This window comes from Phytophthora infestans, genomic scaffold (assembly GCF_000142945.1).
Source record: "Phytophthora infestans T30-4 supercont1.25 genomic scaffold, whole genome shotgun sequence".
Classification (NCBI taxonomy): domain Eukaryota; phylum Oomycota; class Peronosporomycetes; order Peronosporales; family Peronosporaceae; genus Phytophthora; species Phytophthora infestans.
The window spans coordinates 1,004,183-1,021,524 of record NW_003303734.1 but is presented as its reverse complement, the minus strand read 5'-3'; the positions used below and the strand labels follow the sequence as shown (position 1 = coordinate 1,021,524).

Genomic DNA, 17,342 nt, shown 5'->3' with positions numbered 1-17,342 from the left:
CAGGACCCGCTGCTGAAGAGAGCATCAACCCGACGTTATTTTTTTCAGTACGTAACTCTTACTTTAACTAAGTTAAGCAAACTTATTGGTCTAAGCTGAAGTGGTGCAGGTGTGGGTCTCCGTTGACTCCTGCACATTGCACGTGTAAGTTAGATTTTTACTTCGAGCCAGGTTTTTGCATTACATGTAGTTTTCTTCTGGTGTACGTATCCGTTACTGTACCGGTACACCACTCTCCTAAAACTGACGTCATACAGTACTCATTTATTGTCCTTTTTATTTGAAGACACCACGGCGTGTCCACTTTGTGGAGCTAAGAGTGTATAAAATCGGTCTGGAGTGGATTGTCCACTGTCTCTCCGACCTCGCACACAGAAATCCCTTCATATTTGAACGGCAGTGCAGCGAGACCAGAGTACCGGACCGGCCGCCTCAGCTTCCACCCCACGGCCCCCTTCACCACCACCAGCACCATGGTGAGCGCCGCCTCTTCTCCCCCTTGCCCCTCTCTTCGCGGCATTGCACGTGTCCTCCCCCTCGCCTCCTAACACACGCTCTTTCCATCTCTCTGCTCTTAGGACGACCGCGACGATCTCTACCTGATGGAAGAAGGTATAGGCACGAGGGAATGACACATGCGTGAAACAACACTAACTCTCTCTACCACTTGCGTAACGTAGAGCTCGAGGATGGCCGCTATTACGACGACGTAGACGATTTGAGCCCGCAACAGCGACTCAAGCGCGTGCTGTACCCTCCGCGACTCATGGTGGACTTCAAGAGCTTGGGCGTACGTAAGAGTATAGGTCTTCCCCGTATTATTGCTCTAGTGACTGACAGTTGACCTAACGCCGCGCAGGTTGAAGCTCTGAGACGCTATGCCAAGTTCTACCACCTTAAGTTCGACGACGAGGCCGAGAAAGAGGACTTGGCTGCTCAAGTGGCTCGTCACTTCGACATGTCACTGGAAGTGGAGGAAGACGACTCCATCGTCGCCTTCATGCAGCGTCTGCGTAACGGCGAGCGGACGTCGGTCAAGCGCTCGACAGTCCGTGACAAGGAGCGGAAGGCGCAGGCCGCCGCCGACAAGGCCAAGCGCAAGTCCAACAGCCACAAGCGCCAACGTGACCACTCGGTGTCGGTCTCGTCCGGCCGCAACACGACCAACAGCTCGGGTCACAACACGAGCAACGGCAACGCCAACAGCTCGTCCACTCACGGACAGGGCACCAGCCACTCGAGCGGATCCACTAACGGCCACAGCGGACGTGGACACGGTGAAGGACGCAAGGCTCCACCGAGCAACTCGAAGCCTTCCAACGCGTCCACTGGCAAGAACAAGAAGACGAAGAAGGACGCAGACACGGGCGAGGACAACGAACTGTATTGCATCTGTAACCTGCCCAGTTACGGTAATATGATCGCGTGCGACGGGAAGACGTGCCCCAACCCGTCGCAATGGTACCATCTCGAGTGTGTGGGTCTGGCGGACGGCCGCCATCCGGACACGTGGTTGTGTCCGGAGTGCGACCCCAAGGGCTTCTCCGGTGGCTCCTCTCACAGCCACAAGAAGAAGAAGAACAAACGCTCCAAGTCTCCTGGCAACAAGTAAAAAAAAAAAGTTCTTCTCCAAAGCGTGACGTCGCGAAAGAAAACACCAGCTGCCGCGTGATGTTCCCTTTCGACGTTGCACCCAATACTGCTTGTCTTCGATTCATTCAAATATAGCTATACTGTTGATCGCTTATGCTGTGTGTTATGCTGTATTCGACAGTGTAAGATACGAGCTTAACCTGAAGCTAAAGCAGTCTTTTGAAGCCATCTTGTCGAATTGCGCTAATCGGTATTTTCACTGGACGTTTTGTCGTCACGTTGCATTGAAGAAGATGGCTACATCCGATCTTCATGCGAAGGCCCAGAGCTTGACCCGCTTGTCTGCGCCTGAGGACACGAATGCTGGTTCAGTTGGATGCCATTGTGCTTGCAATACCTTTCCGGAATGTTTGTGGTAACTAGCGACAGGCTGTAGCGATGAGCTGGAGACTTGCATGATGCAAAGTGTACCGTCGAAAGCGGCACTGAGCAGCCACTGGCCTCCAGGAGACCAGCGCACCGATCGACATTCGTTTTGGTGGGACGCAAGAGTCTGTAATGCCTCTCGTGCGGTAGATCGCAGATCCCATAGAGAAATGTTGCCGTCTTGGTGGCCAGAGACTATCCGAGTATCATCATTTGGGTGGAAATCCAGTGCAAAGGCAGCGTGGACTCCAGACGTCACCAAACGCTCGCAACGTCTACTGCGAGTGTCCCACAGTCGAACCGTTTTATCGAGGGCTGCACTAAGCAATAAGGTACTTGGCGACGCTGACGTTGAAGGATACGGCATAGCAATCGTCTGAATCTCCCCAACATGACCATCAAGAGTCTGAAAGGGACTCGATTTTGAGCTCCTATGAGCTCGCTGAATATCCCAACAACATAAGCGACGATCGTTTGTTGACGTAGTCCATAGTAGATGAGACGACGAAAATTTCAGTGCTCGAGTCTTGCCCATAGCTCCGTTAATGTCGCCTCGTTGTATCCAGAATTCGTCGACTTGTTGCCTCTGTACTGGATCTCTAACCGTCGTTACCAACACCTTCACGGACCCATCGGCTGCACCTGATGCGATCATCGAAGTGGCATTGGAATTGCGTAAATGGTGATTGTAGGCAACACAATAAATCCCCGAGTCATGATGCTTGTGTCTTTCAAGGGAGACAGGGAGTAATGGTAATATCGAGTTAAGCGGAGAAGACCAGGATAATTGCTCTTGTCGCTGCTGTAACGGGGTTGATAAATTAAAGACTCGTAGCGCACGTGCATTAGTACCGACAGCGAGATGGTTTCCAGTTGGATGCACGTCCAACGCGCGTACGGCTTGGGGCTCTTTGACTTCAGCAATTACGTCAGCACACACCACGTGGTCAAGTTTGAGCTCATTGTAGTGCTGCGGTGGCCTCTTCGGCATCGGAATTTCAGCATCAAAAACTGATTCGTCAATCAAACCTTGTTGTTCTAAGTCGGGTGAATCAGTGAGCATTTGTGGCTGCACAGGCTCATTTTCTAGGTACGAGTTCAACTGAAGACTGCTCGAGCTTTGTTGAGTCCAACTGGCCGTATCGTCCTTAACGGAATTGCTAGTGAGAACTTGCTGGGTTTGTTTCTGTTCACCTTGTTGTAGGTCTTCAAAGCTAGTTTGTGTTTCCACTGCAACCACATCGTTACCTTGCAATCCGTTGTTTTTTGTTTTAGCGTTCGTTGCTATTGAGTTGTTAGTTACGTCGCCGTCGTTGCTATCTTCTAACACCATGTTGTTCTCATTAAAAGTATCGGTCTGTGTGGCAACATCGCTCCACTCATTCGGCCCACAACTAACAGCGACACCGGCAGTCTCCTTCTTTTCTGGCGTGCAATTTACCCCAGCGTCTACAGTATTTTTAACATCCAATGCACAGCTTACAGTCACGTCAACCATTTCCTTCAAGTCTAGCTCGCAGTTTACAGCAGCGTCGGCAGTTTCCTTCGTATTTTCGATAGAATGTCCCTCGTGTTCTTCACCATCCACCTCACCACTGTCTTCTTGCCATTGAACTCCACTCAGATTCATGGATAATGCCAGCAGGTTCCGTTGTCGCTTTTGCCATCTTTCCACCGAATGAGCCACACCTGGAACATCTTTGTCCTCTTCGATATTTACATCAAGGTGCGGTTCATCCAGTATCAACATTTCGCTGTTATCCTGCTCTTCTTTATGCACAGTTTCCACATCAGTACACGACACTGAAATGCAATCTCGAGCTGTATCGCCACTATCCTGCATGTGAAAATATAAGGCGTCTCGTATCAACCCCTTAAGCTGCAATTTCGGCATTGCAACATACTTGAACACGTCGCTTTCGCTCGTATCCACAGGTGCTCGGAACAGTGGTACTAGCGACTCAAAGCACTTCAACTTGGCTTGAGCAAGCCGCGTTGTGTCACCTCTAAATCGAGTCTTGGTCATTATTTCCAGCTCGTCCAGAGCTAACAACGCAGTCTTCAACTCATTCGACACATCGCTAAAAGTCGTCAAAGGCTGCAACAACGCTCGAGCTCTCGTTACGTCTCCAGCGAAAATCCAGCGCCTTAGCAGCGCCACTTCATGCGAGTAGCCGCGTAACCACGTCACATCCAGTCCACTCTCCTCTTGCAACACTAAAGAGCTGGCATAAAGCCCCGCAGCCTGTAGATACTGCGCAACGAGATACAACACGTCGTTGTGCTGAGGCATCGGCGTCGCTTGCCTCAAAACTGTAACCAACTCAATTAGAGATCGACTCTAATAAACTCCAAACATGAATAACCACGATTATACAGCATAAGAATAGCATAAGGATAAATTGCTGGTATGTCTTTAAAATAAAAACATCTTGGTTTCCTGTCTGTCTACATGGTGACAATGCTGCTCTTGGGGGTGTCGGCCCCTGTGCCGCCGCCCAGCTCGCTCTCACCGGCGGCAGCTGTGGCTCCGAACGCTGCAGCTCCCCCAAAGCCACCCGCCTCTGCGTCCTGCTCGCGCTTCTTCTTCCTTGAGTACATGGCGAACATAAGTGCACCGACGATGATACAGGCAGCCAAGATGCCAATAATGATAAACACAGCCGAGCTAGTACCGCCCGAGTCCTCCTCAGACGCCACTGAGCCACTATTGGCGGATGCGGGGTTCACGTTATTATTCGCCACCCCACTAGACCCCGAGGAGAGTGACGACGACGACGAGCTGCTCAGTGAGCCGTCGACGGACGATGAGAAGCTGCTGGACCCTGAGACTGAGCTCGACGTACTACCGGAGTCTGATACACTAGAAGACGCGGAGGTGGACGTGGAGGACGAGCTGGAGGCCTCGGAAGAGCTGGACGAACTCGAAGCCTGCGACGAACTGGAAGGCTTGGAACTAGAACTTTCTGTACTGGAAGAACTACTGGAAGGCTTGGAACTAGAACTTTCTGTACTGGAAGTGCTACTGGAAGGCTGGGAGCTAGACGACGTCGAGCCTGAGCTAGTACTCGAACCGGACTCGCACTTGTCGCCACTGAATCCTTCATTGCACGAGCAACTGAAGCTCGGTGTGCCATCCGCACTAGTCGATAATAAGTTGCATGATCCCTGGCCACTACACTGCACGCCGTTCGCACTGCATCCCGCTAAAACACATTACAAAGTCAGACCACAAGCTTATAATGCGCATCTGTCTCCTAGTCTTACCACTACACGAAGAACCTCCAAAATACTCGTCACACCGTTCGATGGACAGGCATTTGTAGACGCCACTACGTTGGATGCACGCCAATTCCGACGGGCAGTTTCCAGAGGTCGAGTCGCCACACGCGGCACCAGCCACACAGGTCTGAATGGAAGTGACCGAGTCGCCAGCCACGCACGTCTCGCCGTCTGCACAGTCGTCTGTGGTGCTGCAGTTGGTAGCCATGCGCATCGCCTCTGAAGACGAGGGCGTCAGCGCCAACACGAGCAGCGTCGCTAGCAGTCGCATGGGCCTGATTGTATGTCGTCACTTTTGGAATTGGCAACTCGGGCGGCCAAGTTTTTTGGCCAGACGGGAGAGCGGAATATTTGTGCCGCACGTGTCCCATACAATTTCCAAGTTGCTTAAGGCATAAAAAGGTCCGGGACTTATTTTGCAGAAAATAGACAAGAGCAAATCGGGACAGGCTGGGTATTTTCTTTCGAGGCCTCGTTGATAATTTGCTCTGAACTGTGCGTGTTGCTCACGGGCATTTGTGCCTGACTGGAGGCAGTTTTTGTGGATCATAACGGACGCTAGCTCTCTACAGACACGATGAACTTCGAAGAGGTTTTCCTATGTCTATGCAAGGGATCATAAGGGCGCCGCGTTGGTGCAAATAAACATGATTCGCACCCACGCAGCAGCTCGTCCTCGCTGGATTTCGTGGCACCAGAATGGAGGACTCGCTATCAAGTGTTACAGATATATGATTTGTCGATATAAATATTTGCCCGACTGATTGGAGACAAGAAAAAATGTGTGTCTGGCGTAATATTCATTGATACAGGTAAGTATTTTACGAAGGAAGTAATCAACCAAGACTTGCACGAGGAGGAAGATCAATGTGAAAATTCAGGCGTCGATCTGAAGCAAGCGGAGACTTTCGCTGGAGGGCGTCACGTGCTAACGTCACTCGACTGACTCGTCTTCTATCTCTACAGTAGACGCGTTGCTATCTATCGCTCGATTCTTTAGTGTACAGGTACCGGTACCTTCGCTACGGGCCGTAGAGCTTTTGCGCTACAAGAATGTGAATAAAGTGGAATAACATTTTGACTCTATTTGTGATGGGTTGCTCTCGCAACGCCATTTCAAGGTGATACTAGTAGTTTGTAAAGTATGCTCCTTTCCAGGAACATGATCGTACTACATGGTGGCGATGTGGGCTCGCGGTGTACGGCCAGTGTGGCCTGCTGCGAGATCCCTCGCACCCACAGCGCCGACGCCTTGTGTAGAAGCTAGGGCGTTGGCGTACTCCTCCTCTTCCTGTTGTTTCCTTCTACGAGAGTACGCAACCAACAGCACTGTGCCGACCAAGAAGAACGCGGTCATGACGAGTACAAGGATCAGAACACCTGGTCGGATACCGCTATGAGTAGTGGTGGACACTGACTCGCTGTTGGCTAGTTCCCCTGACGACGACGTAGAACGGGAACGAGAGGCGCTGTCATCCTCGGTATCGTCGGAAGGTGACTCGTCCGCATCAGTGGACGATTGCTCGACGGCATCAGCAGACGACTCATCGGACGTATCAGTAGTCGAGTCCTCCGATGCATCTGTGGCCGAGTCGTCCAAAGTGTTCTTGGAAGAGTCACTGGTGTTGTCATCGTCGGATCCGTTGTTTGACGCGTCATCGGAGTCCTGCGCCCCAAAGAAAGAATCATCGTCGTCGTCGGTTGAAGACGTGTTCGTGGAGGTGGAACCAGGTGCAACTTCGCACTTGTCGCCACTATAGCCATTGTCGCACGTGCAACCAAACACGGGCGTTCCATCAGCACTCGATGGCATCATATTGCACGATCCCTGGCCATTGCATCGCACTCCGTTTACGCTGCAACTGTCTGAAGCGAAAAAGCACAAGGAGAAGTTAGCAACTCGTCCTATTCATTGCAGTAAGGTTACATTTTTTTCTGAAACTTACCACTGCAAGACGAACCGCCGTAGTACGCATCGCATCGGGTAATGGATACACATTTATAGATGCCCTTGTTGCCGTTCAGAATGGCACAACCTTGACTGCAGTCGTCGAAAGGTCTCCAGAGACAAGCGAGTTTGCCCGTGTCATCCGACGGACAGTTGCCCATCGAGGAGCCTCCGCACACTGTGGGCGGTACACAGGCCTGAACGGACGTGTCTGCGTCGCCAGCCACGCAAGTTTCACCCCAAGCGCAGTCCGCAGTGGTGGTACAAGTGATGGCACTTTGAACAGCTTCCACGGAGCCCTGCAGAGCCAGGAAAACCAGCGAGGAAACTCCAACAAGCTGCATATCGTCACCAATCCTTCGTTCACGGAGATTTCGGTACTGAGCCTGGACTCCAGGCTCAGTACCTCCAGGGCCAAAGATTCGGAAGACTGCTGCGATAAGCTTTTCTAGACGCGGTGAGGAAGAAGACACGGATCATGGAACTTTCAGTGTCCGCACGTGTTCGATACAAAACATCAGTATCACGAGCAGAACATGGTAGCCATGCCGCAAAAACTAGCCAAGTCAAATCTTGCAATTTGCCTGGAGCGCGTGCCCCCGAAAACCGTCAAAGTTGTCTTTCTTTCGAGGCTTCGAGCTGGCTCCGGAACTTTCACAATTGAAAGAATCGATCGCTCTAGCAGCGGCAAGCGAGAGCAAAGACGACCCAGCACCGCACGAGACTACTTCAATGCCTTGGCCTATTTTCGTGCGAAGCAACGGAGTTACCGCGACCCACCGGAGACTGCAGCGTTGATGTCCTATAGGACATCTTGTGTTACAATAATTTGAAAGATAGAAAAGTCTGATTTTCTCAAGAATGGAAGTGAGTATTTTGCCCGACTGGCCAACCGACTATACAATTATCCCAACATGCATAAAATGGACTTAGCCGACGGTCTTGGAAAGTTTCCAGTGTTTCCAATGGAAACACTCGCTCGGAATTAATTTCTAATCCCAGACACAGCGCCTTGCCGAGTCGAGGACTTAGATGCCGGGGTGGGGCAGGTCGCGCAGCGGCGCCCCCCCCCCCCCGAGCGCAGCGCAGCAAGCGAAGAGAGGGGCGGGCCCACGGCTATAAGTCCGCAGATGCAAACGCGCTAGTGTCCTAACTTTACTTCAATTTAACCGTACTATACTATCTGTACACGTATAAAAGTCGATGCTATTTTACCTCAGTCGGGCAAAATAACGAGTGCCCTCGATCGCTCATCCGTTGCGGTACAGGAACAGCGAAAAGAGCCGTTTAATACATGTATCTCTGGACACTGTACATTGTACAGTACCGTACAGTTCAACGGGCAAGGCCCGCACAAGTACACGACCTCGGGAAAAATTAAAGTTCATGTTCAACATTGTGCATTTTTTTTAATTTTTACTAAAATAAGCATTCTTGGTTTCTTTCTTATCTCCTAGGTAAAAAATCGAGTAGTGTCGAGATCAAATTGGTTTTAAAAAGGTTGGGGACCCGAATTAAAGGTCCGGGAGGTCGCAGTTCTCAGACGATGCTGTGTTGTTTTGGATAGAATATTGTTGTGTTTGCATTAGCAAAAGTTGTTTCCAGGAAGTACGAGGACTAATATTATAAGAGTAAATTAGATTCTGATTAAGAGCGATTAATTTTGAAGAGAGCAGCATTGAAATATTAATAGACATAGAACATATTCTGCCACACAAAGAGCTATCCAATCGAACAGAATAACATCGGAATAGCCAATCAAATGAACGTTGGAAGTAAAATCATCTTATCACACACTACAGCTACAATTTATCAAGAGTGATAGCATTTTGCATAGCCCTTAAAACGGACCTCCATTTTAAGTGTGCATATAGTAGATTAGCTGGTGCACGAGATGATTGGCCAAAAGACACATGCACACAAGAATACACACCAACACGACGACAACTGCTACCGCGCGAATGGCTCCTCAGTACGTCTGGACCAGTCTAGCCAAGAAGCTCAACACAGTTGTCGTCAGCCGCTGGCTACATCGATCTAAGTCCTTCCGGACGCCGACGAGCCACGCTGTACGTGTCAACTATGCCCTATCAACAACGACAGCCACACCATGAGATACCAGCTGCTTGAGTGTACATGCACGACCTGCAAGGCAGTTCTGGGAGATAAATGGGGATGGCGGCTGAGGATTAGGACATGTGAGACATCACAGCTCAGCAGCACGGCCGACACCTCGCTGATGCTGCCTCTCCTCGTAAACTTAATATGACACGAGAAATGAAGTCGTATGTGGCGCCGCTAATTTCTTAAAGAATGAATCTAAATCGTATTCACAACAACGTGCCTGACATAAATAATTACACAGTGGGAGAGTCCCCCGTACTGCGCCAATCGTCAGACACCTTAGTCAAGCACCCCTAAACGAAATCGATTTCGTAGAAGATATGGAGAATCTTATGAAGAAAACCCAGTTTACGTCAGACGTGCAGGATGGTGATGCGCTCTCGCGTGGCTATGGGGTCAACGAGGATGGAACATCGCTATTGGAGAGGGCGTGGATGGGACCCCGACCATAGTTGGAATGTCTACACCGTACATGGTCAAAATGGTTCGCAACGCGTGCTGCATACTGACACGACCTATAAGCTGTACAAGTCAGGCTACCCCGTACTCGTTATTGGTGTTTCGGACCAGGCTTCTTCCTTCCACCCGATGGCAATGTTTGTGACATTCTACTAGAATGGGGATCTCATAAACACATCGCTTCATAGTCGGTTCGACGGTTTCAAGGCGATTACTGGTGACTACTACGATATTCGCTACTGTAAGGTCGATGCAGATAAGCCTCAGTACAATGCAGTCTTACTTTATTCCAAGCGAAGCAACCGCAACAACGATGCTTTGACATTTTTGATATGTTTTTTTACGTCGTCAAGATCGTGAGGGACCGTGTCTCAAGTTTTCGTATTGAAGTAGTGAAGCTGGTGTTCATGTACCTATACACGGTGCATTATTCGCGTGATGCGGCAGAGTTTGACACATGAAAAGAAGCTGCTCTGACAGCGTGGAAAGTGTATCCAGCTTCACAACATACTTTGAGAAACAATGGACCAATTCTCCATTCTGCAACTTGGAATGCTATATATCACACACCGACGGAATTTGCGACAGCAATCAACCCCGTAGAGCAGTTCAATACCGCGATCAAGAGGGACTACCCTCTGAGAACCATTCTTAAGTTGATAGCAATCGCAGAGCAGCCGACCTTAATGTGTCGTCACCGGTCAATGGGCACGTTCTTATTCGCTGCGAAATCGAAGCCAAACCGAGACATGCCAGATCGCTGCAAATATCTACAAACAAGTTGCCGGCTAAGCGTCATTCAGCCGCACAAAAACGCGTTGGATTTTCTACTTGATGTCCCAAACGAAGCCCACATAGCCTATGTCTACCAGCTGGGAAAGGTGCCTCGATCTTCACGTGTACGGAGAATTTTTATGGCAAGCGTAACAAGCATCGCTTGGAATTAGCCGAGCAACCAGTTGGAGGGTGGAAAGTCGACATGGAGTAAAAATCTACCCGTGTCGATCTTGGTACAAATACCGATTGTGTGTTCATGCACTCGCTGCCTTGCGTAAAAAAAAAACGTTCCTGGTGAGAAACAAGCCAAGAAGCGGTATGTCAACAGAGTTGTAAGATGAAAGGTCGAGCTGCCATGATCGTTCATGCACTATCCCACGAGTAGAGATAATCTTAGGTGATCTCATCGAATTGTTTTCTTGTTACCCGTTCCATGTCAGCATCACCAACAGTAGTAATTTAGCTGCCTCTAGTGCCTTCTGACCCTGACAGCGATGGCGCTGCCTGCTCTTGATTATTTCCTCGAAACGTTTAAGAAGAACACTTTAGATGTTAGCTTACCGGGGCTTACGTAGGCTACGGCGTCTCATTTTACTACGCTCATCTCGCGCAACCTACAAGCGCAGAAGGTACCTCCATCTAGCGCGCTTCAGTAGCGCCGAATCAGGTGCCGCACAAATCTTTTTTTCGGTAGCGTGAACGCACAGCTCAAGTATCTCGACCTCGTCGCGAGGTTCACCTCAATAAGTCCAGCATCACTGTAACTCCAAAACCTTGCGTACAGTTGCTTGCTCATGCGGCTTATCAGAAAACACTCTTCTTGCGCACCACGTTTATCGCCTTATAGTTCCTGCCGTGACCACACATACCCTTTGACTGTCTCGTCTCTATGTCGCCAGCAATATACCCAAAAGCGAGAGTCTTTGATGCTGTAAAATCCGCTATGACAAGCCTCTCAGTTTATCTTCTTTAGTTAAGACCATAATAAATGAATGGGTGATATTGGGGTGATATCGCCTACTGTACTGTGTTATATGCCACAGTACTGTCATTAAAATGATGATGCTATTACTCTACGCACGGTACTATCTAAAAATTCATGGTACATACTATAGTACCGTGATTATAGTTGAGTACCGTAGATTTAATTGTTTGTGCCAGCAACCATTACGTGGTAAACTTGTTTACAGAAAGAAGGTACTGTGTCTGTCCACTACGAAATTTGTTTTTTTTTCGCTACAGCTACCTTCCGCGATACCTTCCCCACACGCTCGAAGCAAGTTGCACCGCCGAATACACGTTATGTTTACCAGAAACTCCACGTAAAATTGTTGATCCTTCCCTTCTTCGTACTACCGGTCGAAGACCTGGCGCTCCCGACTGTCTCCGAGCACTCGCAATACGAAGCAGTGCTTGAGTCTTCCATTATCGGTCGCCCCAACCACGTAAACACCAGTTGAAGCGGATAGCTTCTGAGGCCCTCCACGTTGCTGACTGAAGAAATGACCATGTTCTCTGCAAACACATTACACGCTAGTTTGACACGTCACTCTCGCAGGAAGGCCAAGAACAGCTTTGGGTCTCCAGTAGGCACCCCTTCTTTTAATCCTTTGGCTTCTTGTTTATCTTCAAACTCTCCGATGAGCGAGCACGGGACGAGATCGGGGCCCCCAGCAACGTGACAGGCAATACGAATTGCCTTAAAAAAACACTTTCCGTCTTTCGATGCAGTGTGGGTCGATGGGAACTTCTTGTTCAGCTCAGTATACATTAGGTTGCTAAAATGGTCCTTCCACTTGCTCATCATTTCCGTAACAAACCCCTTGGAACAGCGTCGACGCCCATACCCACGTCGCGCCAAAGCGGTGTTCGTCACCGCACCATTGCACCAAATACGCCTCTTTCTGTTTGTCATAATTGGATCGATCCAAATTTACTAACACTACCCAGCGAACGCTGGTGTCGTACATAGCACCTGCCGCCGCGATGTTCCGTGCCTTAGTGACTGGGTGGTATTCCGAGGGATTCGGTAGCATTAGCTTTGGAGACGGTAGCGATAGTGAGTTGTCTACTGTAGGTGAAGGCATCGGTTGACCTTGTTCCATCTCCCCATCAGTATCGACCACGATAGCATTGCTCCTCTGTCCACTTACGATACGACCGTAGTCGACGGCGACCAACACAAGGTACATCGCCATCAGTGTCGTATGACGAGCTGGTAGAATCTATCTCTATCACAATGAGAGATGAAGTCACTCCGATTGGTTGGTGAATATGATTTTCGGTAGATTTCCCACCGTCTGACACTTCTATCATGGACGTACACGTGGCAGGCACCAAGATACCCGCGGTCTCCGCATCCGTAGCTGCTGATCCGCTTACTTTAGGCCTCTCATTTGTTTTGTCCGCCGTATACAGCACTCGTGGCAGTAGAACTTGCTCCAGGGCTGGGGCAGTTCGTCCAGGAGCTGGTTCTTAGTGCTAAGCATCAAGTCGTTTTCGCTGGGCCAGCGCACTGCTTTTGGAGCTGGTAACTCAAGCCTGGCCACCTCATCACCTAACACCTTTTCATCTAGTCCGTCCAATAGCGCGATCCACCTCTCCCCCTCCTCAACAGCGTACGAGGTGTGGTGAATGAGAAAACCAGGAAGTGACATTGGCGCTAATGAAGCACAAATTCAGCCAAGATGCGTTGATCTAGCATCATTAAAGGTGAAACCTAACTGACTACCAAGTTGGGTACAGTGCAGAGGTCGCAAACGTAATTTTCGGTTTACCGTACCCGTCCGAAAGCCATGGTCATCGAGGTTCGAATGACCATGGCCAACTGTTCGGATCGTTCGGACAACCATGGCTGGCTGAAATTAGCGCTCGGTTAGCCGAAAATTACGTGTAATTTATGTATAGAGTGTGGTACTTTTACTTTAAAGATTTGAGGGATGCAAATTCTACAATTTGTGACAGGTATTACATCTGATTTGATGTAGTGACTTTGCTCACTACATTTAATGCGGGAATTTTGCTTGTAGGTTAAATTCATGATTCCTTCAAAACTACATGAAAAAGGAGCGTATTCACATGAACGCCTCTATAGCAAAGGCCTGGCTGAGTCTTTTATCAGCAGTGGCGTGTGTGTGTTTCTTTACGATCCTCTCTCTATCTTTATTACGCTTATCCACCGATGTAGTTGACCGTAAGCAAATACGCTGGTACGGCTGCGCAGTGAAATTATCATGTTCCTCGTGAAAAAGTTCCACGATTTCCACCGCCTGGAAATTAGTCTAAAAATCTTTTTCGATCAGGAAAAAAAGTTAGAGTGCCAAGAAGACGATCAATGTCATCTTCGTTAATCTATAGTATAGTGCAGCCTTCACGGGATCAAATTCCATGAATGCTGAAACTGTAGGTGATCTTTTGACATCTTGACAGGGTTCGGGGACTTACCCTGAAGTGTATCGCGGTTTAATGACAGTCTAGGCGGTTTCAGGAGTGATTTCTGTAGCGCGTCGGAATCATGATAAGTGTCACGAAGCTGACCATGAGTAGATTTGTCCATCGAACCCTTCGGCATCTTCAGGTTTTCCTTAGCGTTACCTTCCTCCTGTTGCACGCGCATGTTTCAGCTCCGGAGACGACTCGACGACAAATTTTACGAGTCGTCGTAGCACATGTTTTGTTGTGATCATTGATAATCGGTTGTCGACAGGTATGTAATCTTCGCCTTCGCAGCCACCGAGGTTAGCACCATCATCACCACATATGCATACTAAGGATCCCAGCCGGAAACATCCAGTAAATCGCTACGCTTGTGTTTCCTCTCCACAGACACATCATCTAGAGCCGACAGGGAGCCCTCCGCCAGCGCTTCCTCCACAGTTATCTTTTCTTCTTCGCCGATCATTTCCCTTACGCCATCGAGTCGGTCGCGATTGCATTGGCCCCAAATAAATTGCTCAACTGACCTTCCATACTCCGTCTATGCTCGCGAATCTTCTTCACAAACGTATGCTCCCTCTTCTTCTCGCTGCGATACAGTCTTTCCCGAAATCCTGCGCTCGTCATTAGCCGTGCACGCACTAACGCAAGCTCATTTTGACGTTCGACTCTGTTTCTCGATCGCACAGAGCCAATCCCAAATGCGGTCGTGCTCGTTTATTATCTCTCGCACGGTCTTGTAGCACTCATCATCAATTGTATCGGACTCCTGCGCACAGGCGCACGAGTGAGAATGTTGGTGGCAGCATACGGGGGTGGGGGGGGGTCTTATCGTGCCCATACGAACGCGCTAGCCGTCGGTATTTCGCATAGACCTTCGCTCTCATAATCTGAGGTTGCGATGAAGCTGAGCGGATTGGGGATGCAACGCTTTGGACGCAGAGACCACAAAACAGCCTAAAGTAAATAAGCCGAAAAGCTTAATAGCTTACGTGTGCTACTGCTACTGAAAATACATATATTGCAGTCGATACACACTATCAACAGTGTGACCCGTGGGGAACCTGTACAGGTACCAACGAGAGAGTTGAGCTGGCAGTGCGCATTTTTTTTAGACGACGACACTTTGCCAATTAAAATAACATTATTTAGATATATGGATATGAATATATTTGAAGATTCATTATTTATTAGCGCTATCACGAAGCTACAGTAAATACTTACCGCAACGCTGGGCGTTGCTGTGAGACCACTGTGCAATTTTCCCTTGCTCCACCTATATAAAGCAATGTATACACATATCTCAAGTTATTACTTCGGGGTAAATTAATATTTACAGCCATGGCTAATAGTGAGCTGGTGCAGGTGATAGTACACGCATGTGCATACCTACATGTAGCATTATTACCGGTACATATAAAAACTGTGACAAAATAACTTATCGTCTTGTCAGCCACCACTGGTGGTCCACTTGATGCATAAAAATTAACCTTCTCGCTTGTGTGGTGACCAGAGCGCCACAGCTACGCACCTACACAAGACCGCTACAAAACGTAATTGCACCGGCGTCAACTAGGCAGCTAGACGAGACAAAAATACAGCACAAATATAAATGATCGGTCCTCTTCGCCTCAGCTACGGCCACCATCTTGTCCTTTTCTCCGCATGTAGCGCACATATAATAAGGAATCATCAGCATTTAATTTTCAGCAACCACTGCAGATCCAAAACGTCTTACATGCACATAACTGGTATGTGTTGGCTCTTGTCTGTGTATGCGACGATTGCCGTGTGATACAACCACAACAAAATTTTATATCTAAGCGACACAACGTTTCGGCTATTGCTATTTGCACAGTGTCCCACCAGGTGGTCAATGCAAAGAAGGTGAGCTAAGCACCATTTTCGGAAAGTTTTCGAAGGATGTGAATTCTCTTTTGCGTTTATATCCACGCGAGACCGATTCCCCTGACTGAAACCTGTGAAGCTAATACATGTACAAATTGGTAGAAAAATAAGACCTGCTCATTTGAAACTTGTATTGAGTCGATTCCCACTATTGGTGTGTGCACATAATCTCGAATTAACCCCTAAAGGCATGTACGTACTACTACTCGTAGCACTACCAGGACAATCTAGTATACTTCGGTATCAACTTCTGCAAGTCACAACGACAAAGGATATTTGTTTTTGTTTCTGTGTTAATAAATCCTTTGAAAGGCATGGTAAGACGCACAGATGTACAGCCCCCCCCTTTTATTTCCCTAAGTACAGGCGCACTGATAGCGACTGACCTTCGTGCCTACGTAAATAGCAGGATTCCGACTCCAGCTCCAGCGAAGACTTGGAGAGACGCCTGCATAATATTTACGAGTGCAAGCGAATCGTGAATTTGAAAACTGGTGACCCATATACGTACTGTAGTTGTAGAGGCTTTCTGTTTGCCTTCAAAGATTTGCAGCATAGCTGCATAAGAGCGTATCCGCTTTAACGGGGTATAAGGAGATAGTACTACCTCCGCTCGGAAAAAGATAACCATTTCAAATTATATTACAACCCACCCAACAAAATACCCTCTCTATGCCGATCATTTTTTGGATTTCGAATCTCCCGCGCTTTCCCGACCAGACTGGCTCCCGCTCCCAGCTTTCATTTTGAAAGCTGGCATCTGGGGGACATCACAGACAGTGAGCGCCAGGCCGTCTGGGAGACCTTACTGCTTCGCAGCGTGGGAGAAGTGGTCAAACATGGAGAGATCGTTCGGGTTGCAGCGTACTTCCGTGTGGGCCGCCAAGTTGTCGAACGAATTTGGAGGCGTGGAATCAATTCGATGGGAGATCGAGTAGCAGCCGTGGTCAAGTCAAGGAAGAGCGCATGTGGTAGGAAGAAGGTGGATCGAGCTGAGCTGTGCGAGAGAATCGCTGCAGTTCCTGTCAATGAGCGCGAAAACCAGCGTCTGCTTCAGCGCGCGTCCAACATGAGCTGAAACCTGGGTTCAGCAGCTGATCAAGGAAGGCTACATACGGCGTGCGCTCAGACAGACCCGTCCACTACTTACACCCACGCACAAGTTTGCGCCGCTCCGGCACAAGGACAAGCAAGTACGTGCTGGCACTCTCCTTAGTCACTGCCTTGTGACGCTATCTCACTCGCCAATGCTAACGCGTACATGCTGCTTCTTTGAGCGAGCAAGCACCCCCACGTACTACCGCTTAAGGTATCCAAAAGCCCCTCTGCGCCCTCGCTACAGAAGTGGAGCGATGTAGTCTCCATCGTTAGAACCCGTTTTTGATATCGG

The 17,342-nt window shown here is 49.0% G+C and overlaps 6 protein-coding genes across 6 annotated transcripts; 1 reads left to right on the top strand and 5 right to left on the bottom strand.

The window, feature by feature from the left end:
* Positions 1 to 419: 419 nt before the first annotated feature.
* On the top strand, positions 420 to 1,747 carry PITG_13055 (uncharacterized protein; the record flags this gene model as incomplete). The annotated part of the gene is made up of 4 exons (XM_002900545.1): positions 420 to 476; positions 579 to 612; positions 681 to 790; positions 860 to 1,747. 4 exons carry the CDS (start codon positions 474 to 476, stop codon positions 1,610 to 1,612), a joined length of 900 nt encoding a protein of 299 aa, XP_002900591.1.
* Positions 1,748 to 1,903: 156 nt separating this feature from the next.
* On the bottom strand, positions 1,904 to 3,260 carry PITG_13054 (uncharacterized protein; the record flags this gene model as incomplete). Its single annotated transcript, XM_002900544.1, has 1 exon — positions 1,904 to 3,260. The coding sequence occupies one exon, from the start codon at positions 3,080 to 3,082 to the stop codon at positions 1,904 to 1,906; it is 1,179 nt and encodes a 392-aa protein (XP_002900590.1).
* Positions 3,261 to 3,809: 549 nt separating this feature from the next.
* On the bottom strand, positions 3,810 to 4,312 carry PITG_13053 (uncharacterized protein; the record flags this gene model as incomplete). Its single annotated transcript, XM_002900543.1, has 3 exons — positions 3,810 to 3,834; positions 3,891 to 3,994; positions 4,097 to 4,312. 3 exons carry the CDS (start codon positions 4,310 to 4,312, stop codon positions 3,810 to 3,812), a joined length of 345 nt encoding a protein of 114 aa, XP_002900589.1.
* An 81-nt stretch (positions 4,313 to 4,393) lies between these two features.
* On the bottom strand, positions 4,394 to 5,590 carry PITG_13052 (glycoside hydrolase, putative; the record flags this gene model as incomplete). The annotated part of the gene is made up of 2 exons (XM_002900542.1): positions 4,394 to 5,225; positions 5,287 to 5,590. 2 exons carry the CDS (start codon positions 5,570 to 5,572, stop codon positions 4,468 to 4,470), a joined length of 1,044 nt encoding a protein of 347 aa, XP_002900588.1.
* Positions 5,591 to 6,472: 882 nt separating this feature from the next.
* On the bottom strand, positions 6,473 to 7,593 carry PITG_13051 (uncharacterized protein; the record flags this gene model as incomplete). Its single annotated transcript, XM_002900541.1, has 2 exons — positions 6,473 to 7,167; positions 7,248 to 7,593. The coding sequence occupies 2 exons, from the start codon at positions 7,591 to 7,593 to the stop codon at positions 6,473 to 6,475; spliced, it is 1,041 nt and encodes a 346-aa protein (XP_002900587.1).
* A 4,368-nt stretch (positions 7,594 to 11,961) lies between these two features.
* PITG_13050 (uncharacterized protein) lies at positions 11,962 to 12,416 on the bottom strand (the record flags this gene model as incomplete). Its single annotated transcript, XM_002900540.1, has 2 exons — positions 11,962 to 12,124; positions 12,160 to 12,416. 2 exons carry the CDS (start codon positions 12,414 to 12,416, stop codon positions 11,962 to 11,964), a joined length of 420 nt encoding a protein of 139 aa, XP_002900586.1.
* Between the last annotated feature and the right edge of the window lie 4,926 nt (positions 12,417 to 17,342).